The 14,702-nt window shown below is 39.3% G+C and overlaps 1 protein-coding gene across 7 annotated transcripts in view; it reads right to left on the reverse strand.

Annotated features, from left to right (window-relative positions):
* Positions 1–1,514: 1,514 nt before the first annotated feature.
* The window catches only part of RPS6KA3 (ribosomal protein S6 kinase A3), a 118,814-nt gene continuing 105,626 nt past the window's right edge, over positions 1,515–14,702 (reverse strand). For all 7 annotated transcript variants that reach the window (XM_047765822.1, XM_047765815.1, XM_047765818.1 and 4 more), the window contains 5 exons: positions 12,085–12,246; positions 10,885–10,961; positions 10,255–10,372; positions 4,010–4,150; positions 1,515–3,098 (listed from right to left, as the gene is read on the reverse strand). In XM_047765822.1, the coding sequence (XP_047621778.1) occupies positions 2,976–3,098; positions 4,010–4,150; positions 10,255–10,372; positions 10,885–10,961; positions 12,085–12,246 (621 nt within the window). In that variant the 3' untranslated portion in view covers positions 1,515–2,975. The remainder of the gene's footprint in view (positions 3,099–4,009; positions 4,151–10,254; positions 10,373–10,884; positions 10,962–12,084; positions 12,247–14,702) is intronic.

The following is a 14,702-nucleotide window of genomic DNA, read 5'->3' on the forward strand; positions in this document are numbered from 1 at the left end:
GATCCATATCAAATATTTTAAAGTGAAGAGTCTATTGTATGTAGAAAGAAGACATCTCTATAAATTAGAAGGGGCTGAAATGACTTACATAAAAAGTTAAAAGGACAAAAAACTTACCTTAATTTAGCATCATCACTTGAAAGGGAAGATAGAAAACACACGATAGTGTAATCCGTATTTTCTAGTATGTGCTTGGCAATGTTAAATTCAACCTACCATTCTGGATATTATTTTGGATTATAAACTAAGAGAAGATTTGTAAAAGTGGCCCGATAGTTTAGTTCCTTCTTTCACACTGAATTATCTTTCAGACTGAACTAAAATCTTCTGGGAGTAGCCTTGGTAGCCAGCAGCACTAACTGGTAAAGGGCCTCACCACCACAACTATAGGGGCCCGGAGGAACTGGACTTGGAGAGAAATTAATGGAAAGGTTAACCCAGCACAAATACTACATTTAGAGCATACTGTTGGCCAAGTTAGTCTGCTGTAAATCAAAGACAATAGGAACACCAGAATCACAGAAGATTCAACTGCTTTTAGGCAGATAGCCTTCAGTCTTGTGAATATATAACTTGCTTTTCTCCAATAAAACTGGCAGGTGTACTAGGCAAAGAAGGCAGTATCTTTGAAAGCAATTAACTTGGCATTCATATACCAGCAGAGGACTGCCCAAGGAAATATGTAGTTTTTGAACAACTCAGCTCCTGGTAGAGTGAATTATGAGAGGAAGGCAGCACGGTGTTAGGAGGGAAAAAAACAGAACGGGAAGTTAAGAATTCTAGTCTTTGCTTTGGGTGTCAGGTTCTTTACATGAAGTATGAGAAAGCTGGACTAAATAAATTGTAAGGATTTACACACTTACTTCCGGTTCTAAAAGACTATGATGGACAATACCACTTAAGCACTTATGGCATCAGTGTCAAAAATCTGAAAATATATCTTTTTTTGCCTAAAGTTACATTAACATTTTTAAAGTGACAAGAATTTGAGATGACCATGGCTTGAAACACGTAATAGAGAGAGAGAAAAAAAAAAAAGCTTTCTTTCCAGGCAATAGAAAGCAGCTTCTAAGAGCATCCATATACTCATGAATATTAAAAAAAAAAAAAATTTCTCCATCTAGGTCTTCTGAAATATCTCCTCCTATACATTTTTCACTTAAAAGATAAAACTTACGTTTGATTTCTATGCAATAATAATTTTCTATCACTTGGGCAAAAGGCATGTTATAGATTTTCTCTTTCTCTTTAATTGCACACAGGAGAAATTAAGGAATAACAAGTGGCTTCCAAGACATTTAGATAAACCATGCTTTCGTGGCTTTGTACTCTCAGGGGAAGATTTAAAGTTTCTGGCAGGAAAAAAGGTTTCTGATGTAAACTGCTTAGTATATGACTAAGAAAGATCTGTTCAGGCACATTCTTGATGAGATAGGTTAAATCACCTTTTCTTTGCTCATGTTTTTCATATTACATACTGATGTACTCTAGCTTGGCAAAGATACAGGTAATAATGGGTGCATATGTTTCTTTAATCTGTGGAAATTACCGAATTAGATGTAGATAATGAATAATATAAGCAGATCCAATAACCAATATGAAAACTGATCATTTCTGAAGTTAAAGAAAGCATTATGTGGCTATAAACCATCAGGAGGAATTCAGGAAACACTCAATGCTGAACATTCACTTAGCCTACCTTAGCTATGTGTTCAAGTTAGAACAGATACTGTTTGATCAAGAATGTTTTATTCCCCAGAATAAGAAAGTTTAAGCCCAATTTCATATAGAGGCCTGGGCCTTTATTACATTCAAATTAGTGTTTAATATAGAGCATCTTAATGGGACAGAATTCATCATGATTTACCTTTTTTTTCCAAAAAAAGCATACTTTCCTTGCAGGTGTACAAGAGTATGTATCCTGTTATTCATATGCTAAATTCTGCAATTTGATCTATGTAAACATGAAATATCCAATGGGACTTGAATGACTTGTTGCTAAATTTTCCTTTGTCAATCTTTTTATCAGGCCTCTTAAGAGGCCTTTGATGTATACTGGGAAAAATCCCAAATTTATGCCAAATACTAAGTATGGATACTATAAAAGTGCAAGGACTACTTCCTTAATTAAGGAAAAAAGACCCTAAGGAGTTGCAAAGTATATGAACTAACTTCACAGGTGTACTCTTGATGTCATGCCACACACATATGATAACTTTCTAACCAAAACAGCTCTATAGGTTTGCCTAACAGAGCACCTGACTTTAAGAAACAAACAAATGAACCAGTGAAACAGACATGGGGAAAGATATGTACATTTTGGAAGTATTACATTCAACAGCTGTTCTACAATCTGGCCATTTTTAGGGCTGTCCAACAATACTGTTAATCCAGATGAACTATTTAACCAGATTTAATAGTCAATTGATTAATAATAGATTCCAAGTTAAACAAGGCATGTATACATTAAAGAAAGCAGTACAGAAATGTACTGTATATGAACTGTTTACAAAAACATACAAAATGTTGGATGGCACAAGGGATACAGTGCTAATATAAACGGATTGTTTAAGCTAAGTGCTTAACATAAACTGTCCATCCCTATAACTAACAAAGAATATTTAAGGGACATGAAATATTTCCTATAAAAATAATGCTATGTGGTGTAGAGTACTTTATTCAGTGTATTTTTAGGTGGTATTCATATGTTCATTATTTCTTCTTGTTGATTCAGTGAATATATCTTCATCACGTTTCCATTTTCATTTCATCTGAAGCTCCAGGAAAATCTAACTTGCTAACAATCATTTAAAGCGAGAAGAGATGAAAGCGGGAGCAGCAGCAGGAGCAGCAGCATTATGGGTACCAGCTGGGACAGTGTGTGCTTGCAGGTGTCTCTCAGATATGTGCTACCTGTCGCCAGAACTTGTGCTATCAGCTTACACCATGGTACCAAATATCTCACTGAGGTCACTTCACAGGGCTGTGGAGGTGATTTTTTTAATACCTCTCCGCTGAGCAAGAGTAGAGCGGCCTACGGGTTCCAAAACTGGTGACTGATTACGGTTTAAAGCAGAATATGTAGCTGCCATGGCACCCTGAAAACAGGAAAGAAAGGTCACAAATAATGACAGTGAGTAGTCACTTGTACAGAGAATATGAAATGAATTTTTCCCAGATAACTTATTCATATGCAAATTTATATAGATTTTATTAGGCTTATAATGAAAATAACCACACTGGTCCAACGCTCTGATTTAACTAAAGTTGAAGAGGCCAATGTGGGAGGTTGAAATTATGGATAAGGGAGTTCCCGTCGTGGCGCAGTGGTTAACGAATCCGACTAGGAACCATGAGGTTGCGGGTTTGATCCCTGCCCTTGCTCAGTGGGTTAACGATCCGGCGTTGCCGTGAGCTGTGGTGTAGGTCGCAGACGCGGCTCGGATCCCACGTTGCTGTGGCTCTGGCGTAGGCCGGTGGCTACAGCTCCGGTTCGACCCCTAGCCTGGGAACCTCCATATGCCGCGAGAGCGGCCCAAGAAATGGCAAAAAGACAAAAAAAAAAAAAAATTATGGATGAGTGTGGACAGGGACAGGCTCATAACAAGCAGTCTCTACTTTTCTCAGGACATTTCAAGTTTTCTCCCTTTGCAATTCTTTACCATGAGAGACAGTAAGGCATGCTATCTGGAACTTGTTTTTGCCACTGCTGACAACCTTAAAGAGTCTGCTTTGGGTTGTGTTTAAGAAAGAAAAGTACAAAGAAAAGTTAGGAAATTCATAAAGCTTATCTGATTGATAAATTTAGAAATCATTCTGAAACCAGTTTTATTATGATATTTTGGCATGCCTTGACTTTTCCTTTTCTAAATCACCCACTTAAGAGAATCTCACACAAGAACTGCATGCAGGTTGGGAGGCAAAGGGAAAGATGCTGCGGTACAGAGAGGATGTCTCAAGGTCTTTGCTGGAGGGCATGTTGCTAACAGTGCCTGATTGGGCCACTCACCTTGACCAGGTGTGGTGCATCCTGTCTGTTGAGCTGGTATTGTGGCAGTTGGTCCCAGTGGACGATCCAAGGATGTCTGAGCACAAGGGCAGCAGTCAGTCTCTGATGAGGATCCACATGAAGCATCTTTGACACCAGGTCCTGTAATGGCAAAAACAATAATAAAAACAAGCTTAAACCTTTTATTTTTTCTATAGCACTTAATATTGTTGAGTATTTTTCCTTTTTTTTCCCCCCCTGGTAGCACTATTTTTTCCAGGTAGCAGACTTTTGGGTACAAAGCAATTTGGTCAATATGACAATTTTTTTTTAAGCAAAAACTTAAGTCTTCGTTTTTTCCTCCCTGATAAGAGTAATTCTGGTGCATTACAAAGGTTAAATTTTAGGTATCTTTAAGGACTGTGGCTCTTTTTCCCCTAAGATATTCTGAGTTTCCTAAATTTTGGTAGGTTTATTTCTAAGTAATTTTCAGCTACTTAAGACTTCTTAGTGCTATAGGTAATACTCAAAAGCAGAACATAGCTGTGCAATAAAAGGAATTAACTGGAGGGCTCCAAATGCTCTCTTCAAAGATTACAGAGTTATTTTAATTTTTTCCTACTTCAAAAGCAACTTAATGGGAGTTCCTATTGTGGCTCAGTGGTAATGAACCCAACTAGTATCCATGAGGATGTGGGATCAATCCCTGGCCTTGCTCAGTGGGATCTGGCATTGCTGTGAGTTGTGGTACAGGTCACAGACAAGGCTTGGATATGGCGTTGCTGTGGCTGTGGTGTAGGCTGGCAGCTGCAGCTCCTATTTGACCCCTAACCTGGGAGCCTACATATGCCACGGGTATGGCTCTAAAAAGACAAAGGAAAAGAAACAATTTATGAGCATTACAGAAAAATCACAAATTCATAAAAGTAAAGCAACATAAACACCCAGAATCCTCTTCTTCCAAAGACAAATGCTTTTTATCTATCCAAATGCTTTACATGCGTAGAGATCCATATAATTGCTATATAGTTTTATGTTGTCCAAAATAATAACTGTAAGCCATCTATCACTTGTTTAAACCTTCTCCCAACAATATATCTATTGAGTATACATTAAAGGCCAGGCATTCTGCTAGGCATTGGGTGTTTAGCAGTGAACAAGATAGAAATGAGGAGTTCCCACTGTGGCTCAGTGGGTTAAGAATTCAACATAGTGTCCGTGAGGATGCAGGTTTGATCCCTGGCCTTGCTCAGTAAGTTAAGGATCCAGGGTTGCCACAAGCTGCAGCTTAGATCTGGTGTTTCTATGGCTGTGGCATAGGCCTGCAGCTGCAGCTCCGACTGAATTCCTAGCCCAGGAACTTCCATATGCTGCAGGTTAGGCCTTAAAAAGAGAGAGAGAAAAAAAAAAGATAGAAATGAACTCTGACCTCATGAACTTTTCAGCCCAATGAGGGAGAGACAAAGAAACAAGTTCTTTGATGGGATGGATAAATATGAAGTGCAGCTAAAGGAACACAAAGAGACACCCTACCTGAACAGGGTGGGGTAGCTTAGAACTGACTTCTGCAAAAGAATGTGTGATCTGAAGGATAATGGGAACTGGATTAGAGAAGGGCAGGGAGAAAGAGCATTTCAGGGAAAGAGAATGTCTGAAGGAAAGCCCTCAGGTGTTACAGTTAAGGAAGTCAAAGGAATGTGTCCTAGCTGTAGCACAGACTGTGAAGGAGAACATGGCAGCAGAAAAAGTGGGAGAAGGGGCAGACCGTTTAAGGCCACATTAGCAAATGTGGACACTGTATGCAGCTGAGAAATAATTTAAAGCGAAGGAGTGATGTGGTCAGGTTTGTACTTTAGAGGGATTATACTCATTAAATGTGGAGGAAAATGGATTGGAGACCCTAATTTGAGACTGGTGAGAGAGACTGTAGCTTCGAGTTAGTGGGGTATAAGAGATGGAGAAATATGGATGGAATTGAGGTGCTTAAGAAAAGAAGTGACAGAACCTGGTGTTAAATGGATACTAGGAATTGGGGAGACGTGACTCCAAGTATCCCTCTGCTGTTTGATAATTACATTTCTCACTTTAAGTTGTCATTAACAGCTAAGAAGAGGAATAAGCTACAGAACAGAATTAGAAATAAAAAGCACAGTAATTAGGGACCTCCTATTCCAAATTCTAAAAGTGGGAGTTCCTGTTGTGGCTCAGTGGTTAAGGAATCTGACTAGGAACCATGAGGTTGTGGGTTCAATCCCTGGCCTTACTCAGTGGGTTAAAGGATTTGGCGTTGCCGTCAGCTGTGGTGTATGTCACAGACGAGGCTCAGATCCTGCATTGCTGTGGCTGTGGTGTAGGCCAGCAGCTATAGCTCAGATTCAACCCCTATCCTGGAAACTTCCATATGCCGCAGGTGTGGCCCTAAAAAGCAATAAATAAATAAATAAATAAATTCTAAAAGTGGGCAAATGTGCAAAACTGTCCAGAGCACAACAAAACTCTTATTATAATTTTAATCAAGTCTGTGTTAACCAGCGCTCTTTCAGCGAAGTCACTTAGAACCATTTCTCCTATAGCTACCCTTCAATGGCTACTACTGCTAAGCTCTCACTTTAAATGGTGGTGCTCCTCAAAATTCCTTCCATGGCTCTCTTATCACTTTGCTCAGATAAGCTTACTGATGTTACAGCTTTAGCTACTACTGATGACAACTCCTAAAATCAATGTCTACCCTAGACTTCTCTACTAAGATCTATATCCATATAGCCAGTTTATCTAATAGAAAACATCTCTTAGTTATATATCGTGGAAGCATTTTATTTTATTTTTTTTGCTTTTTAGGGCTGCACCTGTGGCGTATGGAGGTTCCCAGGCTAGGGGTCTAATCGGAGCTGTAGCCGCTGGCCTACAACACAGCCATGCCAGATCTGAGCTGCGTCTGTGACCTACACCACAGCTCATGGCAACGTCAAATCCTTTAACCTATGGAGCAAGGATCGAACCTGCAACTTCATGGTTCCTAGTCGGATTCGTTTCCACTGAGCCACAATGGGAACTCCTATCGTGGAAGCATTTTAAATTTATAATGTCCAAACCTGCAATCATGACTCCTCATAAAACTACTTCTTTGTTATTTCACATCTTGGTGAAGGTCACCAAGACCGACTCATTTGCTTGAGGTGGGAATGTGAACCTCACACTTGGTAGCTGCTTCTCTCATGCTTCTTATGCCCAATAAACTGGCAAGTCTATGCTGCTTCATAAATTTCTCTTCCATTTGGCTCAAATCCCACTATAACTGCTCTAGTTTAGGTCTTAATTACTCATGACCTGAGATGGTGCAAAATCTTACAAGTAATACCCTTAATAAAAGTCAGTGAAGACAGAATACAGTTACATAGGTAAAAGTGTCAGCACGGTCCTTGGCACTTAAGTGCTCAGTAAATGGTACCTATGGTCTGGTTCTTCTCAAAGCCACTTATGACACATATGCCCTATATAACTGATGACATTCACATATGCAGCCTGTTCTTGAGGGAACACACCAGACTGTGTCCTCCCTCCCAATTTTATGGGTACTCACAGTATTACATTATACTTGTAATTCCAAGTCTTAACTGGACAAATGAGCAAAAGCTATTAGTAATAATATGGCATTCATAAGATAGGCTGTGAGTTGGACGAAATTTTTTGTGCTCTATTTGTATCTCATTCTCACCTTGTCTTTCACTCAAAAAAAGCCTAATAAAATGCAAGAAAATAAGAACCAAAAGAGATAACCTTGATTTGCTTTAACTTACTAGCCTCACAACTGACCATGAAAAAAAAGGTTTGTGGCATACTTGAATGGATAAGAATCACTGCTCCACAGAGTGATCTTGAAAAAGGGGAATCTGATCACTACAATCTTTAGTATTTTTCAACAGTTCCCCAACACTTAAACCCCAAGGCTGGAGCACAATCAACAAAGCCTTTCATAATCTGGATTCACTGGCTCCCCTCTCACATGTACCCTGTACTAGTCATATTAAACTACTTGTGCCACCCAGGAAGTGTTGTGCCATTCCCATGCCTTCGTAACCATGCACAGCATGTGCTGCTCCCTCAGCCTGGGATAGACTACATCCTTCTTCCAAAAGCTGCCTGGCAAATTCCTTCACTGCTTCTGGAAAGCTTTCCCTGAACTCTTTCTGATTAAGCATCATCTGAGAACTTTAGCACAGAAAACATACCATTGTAACAGCACACGTGACATTGTACTGTATATTTTTGGCCATCTATGAGATCAGGATTGCAAGCTTTCTAATATCAGGAATTCGATTTGAGCCACATCTTTTACCCCTGGAGCCTTTACTTATTAAAGCACATTGTAGGTGCTCAATATATGAATTAAAAAGTGAACAAGGGAGTTCCCATTGTGGCTCAGTGGGTTAAGGATCCAGCACTGCCGTGAGCTCTGGTGTAGGTCGCAGACGTAGCTCAGATCTGGTGTTGCTGTGGTTGTGGTATAGGCTGGCAGCTGCAGCTCTGATTTAACCCTTAACCTGGGAACTTCCATATGCGACAGGTCATAAAAAAATCATTTTAAATAGTTACAAAACTAGATTATTATCTATACAGACACTAAACTGGTCAATCGCGGCTTCATTTCTATGCCAAAAGTATCTACATAAATTTTTGACATACCCTATTTACTAATGCAATCACCTCACAACTTAAACTTCTACCTCTGGGAGTTCCCGTCGTGGCTCAGTGGTTAACGAATCCGACTAGGAACCATGAGGTTGTGGGTTCGACCCCTGGCCTTGCTCAGTGGGTTAAGGATCCGGTGTTGCCGTGAGCTGTGGTGTAGGTCACAGACGTGGCTCAGATCCTGCGTTGCTGTGGCTCTGGCATAGGCCGGCAGCTACAGCTCCGGTTCGACCCCTGGCCTGGGAACCTCCATATGCTGCGGGAGCAGCCCAAGAAATGGCAAAAAAAAAAAGACAAAAACAAAAACAAAAACAAACTACTTCTGCCTCTAAGAAAATCAGCAAGCACTTTTAACCAGTATATATCTTTCTTACCTCCTCTATGTTTTTCTTATACTGAAATGGAAAACTTTTTTTTTTTTTTTTTTTTTTTTATGGCTGCGCCTGTGGCATATTGAAGTTCCTGGGCCAGGGACTGAATCCGAGCCACAGCTGCAACCTATGCCACAGCTGAAGCAACATTGGATCCTTTAATCTACTGCATGGGGCAGGGGATCTAACCTGTACCTCTGCAGTGACCCAAGACAATGCAGCTGGATTCTAAACGCACTGTGCCACAGCAGGAACTCCTGTTCCTTTTAAAAGAGAATATTCTCTAAATAAAGAGAAATTAGAGTGGAGTTAGAAAGCAAATCAGTGTTATCCAGGGAATGGCAGAGCTTCCAGAGAGAAATGTTTTCAAATGGATTTCAAGCAGACACTATAAAGCCAAATTACTGTTTATTGTGAAAAAGACCCATTTCTTCATGATATGGACCAAAAAAGAGAACCTGGTGTAGTTATTCTAGGGAACCAAGGCTTTGCCATCAGCTATTTATTCTGAAGCACCCACACATGCCTGGTGTGCAACTGCAGATAAGTTCACACTAAAATTCTGGGCCTTTGTTTTCTTCTGCGAAATGGTGATACTACCACCTATTTTACAAGGTTAAGAAGATTAAATGGGATAATTTAGGTACAGTGCAGTGTGAGGCACAGAGTAGTCACACAAATCACAAAGACTACCCCTATTATCATTCATCATGTCTGTCAGTAAGAAGTAGCTTGAGATATATAGATAATAGAGCCAAACCAATATCTTCTGGGAAAGAAACAAAATAATTGGTTAATTTTTTTTGCTCCCCCCTTTTATTTTAAGAGCTGCACCTGTGGCACATGGAGGTTCCCAGGCTAGGGGCTGAATCTAAGTTGCAGATGCCAGCCTACACCACAGCCACAGCAATGCAGGATCCAAACCATGTTGAGACCTACATCACATCTCATGGCAACACCAGATCCTTAACCCACTGGTGACACCAGGGATTGAACCCATATCCACATGATTACTAGTCAGGATCATAATCTGCTGAGACACAATGGCAACTCCCAATAATTGGTCAATTTTTGAGTTCAAGTTATTTGGTTAACATCACTTCAACACAACTTTATAAACAAATTTCTAACTGATATTATTTTTTCCTAGCCAAAGATTATGAAAAATTATTTTTCCGAAAGCTTCTAATAGAAAGCCATACTTACCTTTGCTGTGTCTGAAACAGAATTCCAGTAGCCACCACTGAGTGAGAATTTTCCACTGCCTATCCGCGCCAATATTTCCTCTGGTGTATCATCAGGGCCGTTTGCAAATGGAGTGTAACTAATTTATAATAAAATTAAAATGCTAATAAATAAAATTTCCTTTTTGGCTGGTAATCTGTGTATTTATTTCCAATGTCCAAAAGTACTCTTAAGTAGTTCATTTAATGTAATACTTTATTGAAATCTACTAAAGTCAAAAATATCAGCAACATGAAGCTTCATAAAGTACCAGATCAAGGTATAAGTAATGAAATATTAATTTGGATTTAATATACAATAAAATAAATATTGAGACATGATTCATTATGGAATAAAATATTTAAAATAGTATATGTTTATGACAAGAGTATAAGAAAGATATAGAAAAAAATCAATTTATGGCCTCAAGATATTAATAAATAGTACATTATAGAAAACAGTAATGGTTCAGCTATAAATGTGATTTTATACACACACACACAATTGTATTATTAGACAACATGAGAAGATATGGAAAAAAGATATAAAACAGATTTAAAAAATAAACCTAGATACTTCAAACAAAATATTGATAAAATGGTACATACTCACCCAGTAAGCATTGTATAGAGGAGGACACCGAGACTCCATATATCACAAGCAGCATCATAGCCTTGTCGTTTTAAAACCTAGAAAAAGTAAAAATTAGTATTAACACACTACTGTTTATTATATAGATTTGGATAGGTTGTGGACTGAATTATATTTCCTAAATCAATGCATATAAGAAAAACAGAACATGTTTAACAAACAAGGCAGTACAGTAGTCCTATTCTAGAACCTTCTACTACTAATAATTTATATACATACAAATTTAAATTTTGATATTCAAATTAATTTATTGAATGCTGCTGTGGCATAGAGATGACTATGAAAATAAACTGAAGGTAAATTTCTTTCTTTCTTTTTTTTGTCTTTTTGCTATTTCTTGGGCTGCTCCTGTGGCATATGGAGGTTCCCAGGCTAGGGGTTGAATCGGAGCTGCAGCCGCCAGCCTACACCAGGGCCACAGCAACGCGGGATCTGAGCCGCGTCTGCAACCTACACCACAGCTCACGGCAACACTGGATCCTTAACCCACTGAGCAAGGCCAGGGATCGAACCTGCAACCTCATGGTTTCTAGTCGGATTCCTTAACCACTGCGCTACGACGGGAACTCCGCTTCTGAGCTCTTTTGAGGACTGGTCACAGAATGACAAAAGGGAGCAACATGCCCCTAGGCGGTGGCATCATCTGGAGGTGTGGTGAGGGAAGCAGAAGCTAGGATGGTGGTTCTATGAAAAGAACTCTGAACTGGTTTTAAGGGATAACAGAGATGGTAACTGGTTCTACAGCTAAAGACAAGAAGAGACTGTGATGTTTTAGCTCTGAGAATACAAGATGGTGACAAAACCAGGAAAATAGAAGGGTATAAGCAAAGGGGAAGAATAAGCTAGTTTCCATTTAATTCCATGGACTGACAAGCATGAGAGCATTAGTGATAGTAGACAGCTACAGTTGTGTGATTATGCAGAAAGACAGAAGGCAGGGCAGGAAAAGAACTGTAGATAATAGTGGAATGGCGACACGAACTACCAATGGAAGAAAAAGGGCTGACATTTTATTCTAATTATTTTCTCAAAAACTCTTAAATTAAGCAACTATCAACTATTCTATATTAAATAGAAGAATGTTTTTATATTTGATATTAAACACAGCAAATCAGTTTTTAAATATACTAAAATATTGCAAGCAAACTCTTTCACAATTACCTCTGGTGCAACAAAATTTGCAGTATAACAAGGAGTCATGAGAAGACCATTTTCTGCTCTTAGCTGTTTGGCAAAGCCAAAATCACAAATTCGAATAGATTCTGGATTGCCAGATTCATCCACATAAAGAATGTTGCTAGGTTTCAAGTCTCTGTGAACCACCTAATTGAAATACAAATGAAAGAGGCACATTAACAATACAGTTCCATTATGGTAAATTATTTATTCACAAACTGTCAAGCAATGCATTTAATAAGATGATGGGTACTGACCTTCACATTATCCCAACATTACGAAATGCTGATAGCTTAAGTACAACTCTCTAACACAGAACTGGGGCAAGGAGAGGAGGAAGAAAGAATAGTATTTACCTTTCCTTTCTTTATCCAATTAAATAAGTGGATGAAGGAAACATGCAAACAGCAATAATATCTGTCTCCAGGTTATTCATTTCAACACATGTTTATCAAGTGTCTATCATGTACCAGGGTTTTATATAAGGAGCTGCAGATACTGTGGTGAACAAGACCCATAAGATCCTTGCCTTTACAGGCCAGGAGCTTACACAGTAGTTGGGGAGGCAGAGAATAAATAGGTGAGAGGTGGGGAGACTCAGGAGACTCAGATCCAAGATCTGACAAACAGAATGAACAAGCCAGAAGAATGAGGGATAGTCATTCTAAGTTGAGGGAATAGTATGCACAGTGGATGTACACAACAAACATGTGCTGTCAGGCTCAACAGAACAGGCATAGGAGTTTAGGAGTAAAAGGGAAAAAAACCTAGATTTATTTAAATGCTGCCTGATATCCAAGTAACAGTGTCATACACAAAGATACCATTCCTTTAAAGTTGTGTATTATTGTCCCCCTTTAATCATTTACACGAATACTTCTTTCATCATAAGCCTCTCTGACACTCCTTACTAGACTTATGTGTTTCTTCCATCACCAAATTCTGAGTCTATATTCTAATCAGTAATCCCAGTTTTAGGTCCTAACACCCAGAATGTTACTTTTCCAGACCATTTTAATAACTAACTACTGCTGAGGCATTGAGAAAATAACAAAGAAGACTTAGATGACTACAAAGTTACAAATTCTTTAGTGAAAACTGAGTTCCACTACTTTCGAGTCATAGCACTTGGCAAATCTTGAGCACTGTTAAGTCAAGAAGCTCTAGAATTAAATGAACACATTCCACTTACTAGCTTCTAGAGGAATAGACAAAGAAAACAAGAATAATGTATTGAAAATAAACTCTTTAAGAAGAGATCTCGGGAGTTCCCTGGTGGTCTAGTGGTTAAGATACAGCGCTTTTAATAGCAACAACAACAAAAAGACAAAAGACAAAAAAAAAAAAAAAAAAGGAGTTCCGGTCGTGGCACAGTGGTTAACGAATCCGACTAGGAACCATGAGGTTGCAGGTTCGGTCTCTGCCCTTGCTCAGTGGGTTAGCGATCTGGCGTTGCCGTGAGCTGTGGTGTAGGTTGCAGACGCGGCTCCGATCCCGCGTTGCTGTGGCTCTGGTGTAGGCCGGTGGCTACAGCTCCGATTCGACCCCTGGCCTGGGAACCTCCATATGCCGCGGAAGCGGCCCAAGAAATAGCAACAACAACAACAACAACAACAACAAAAAAGACAAAAGACAAAAAAAAAAAAAGATACAGTGCTTTCACTGCTGCAGCACAGGTTTAATCCCTAGTCTGGGAACTGAGATCCCACTGCATGCCGCAGACAAAAAAAAAAAAAACAAAGAACAAAAACAAAACAAAAACAAAAACAAAACCAGAGAGAGGGAGAGAGAGATCCTTTATTTTTCCTTGCTTCCTAGTCCTCTTCACTCCTCTGCTGTTCTACTTTCTTCCCTCCCTCCCCACAGCTCTGTCCCCACTTCCCTCCTAAACTTTTCAAAATACATATTTTTTGACCATTTACTAAAAATCTGTATGCAGTAAGAAATAACATCCACGAGCCAGAAACCAGGTGGCAATTATTCAGCCTCATCTGTTGGAAGGATTTCCTTTTATAAGTGAATACAGCCCATTAATCTCTCGTTCTCTTCTAAACTCAAAATGGGCCTAGTTCCCAAGAGTATACGGTGGCCTAGCAAAAAGGTGCTATGTCTTCCAGATAAGGAGATCTTACTCATTTCTTGGGAAGAATAAGAATTTAATGTTTATCAACAAGCTAAAATTTCAAAGTAGAACTTCAAGTTCAGTGGGAGAACTCTACATAGAGGAAGAATAGGATAATTAAGCTAATAATAGTTATTTTTCATTACATGCATAAACTAACTTCTACCTTTGTAATTTCAACTCAAACATTAAGAAAGGAAAGGTAAGAAAAAAGGTTATTTTTGTTGTTATTGTCTTTTTAGGGCCGCACCCACGGCATATGGAAGTTCCCAGGCAGGGGTCAAATGGGAGCTGCAACTGCTGGCCAATGCCACAGCTACAGCAATGCCAGATCCGAGCTGCATCTGTGACCTACACCACAGCTGATGGCAACACTGGATCCTTAACCCACTGAGTGAGGCCAGGGATTGAACCCACGTCCTCAGGGATACCAGTTGGGTTAGTTTATCCTGAGTCACAATGGGAACTCCTGAAAAAAGGT

This window comes from Phacochoerus africanus, chromosome X (genome assembly GCF_016906955.1).
Source record: "Phacochoerus africanus isolate WHEZ1 chromosome X, ROS_Pafr_v1, whole genome shotgun sequence".
Lineage (NCBI taxonomy): Eukaryota > Metazoa > Chordata > Mammalia > Artiodactyla > Suidae > Phacochoerus > Phacochoerus africanus.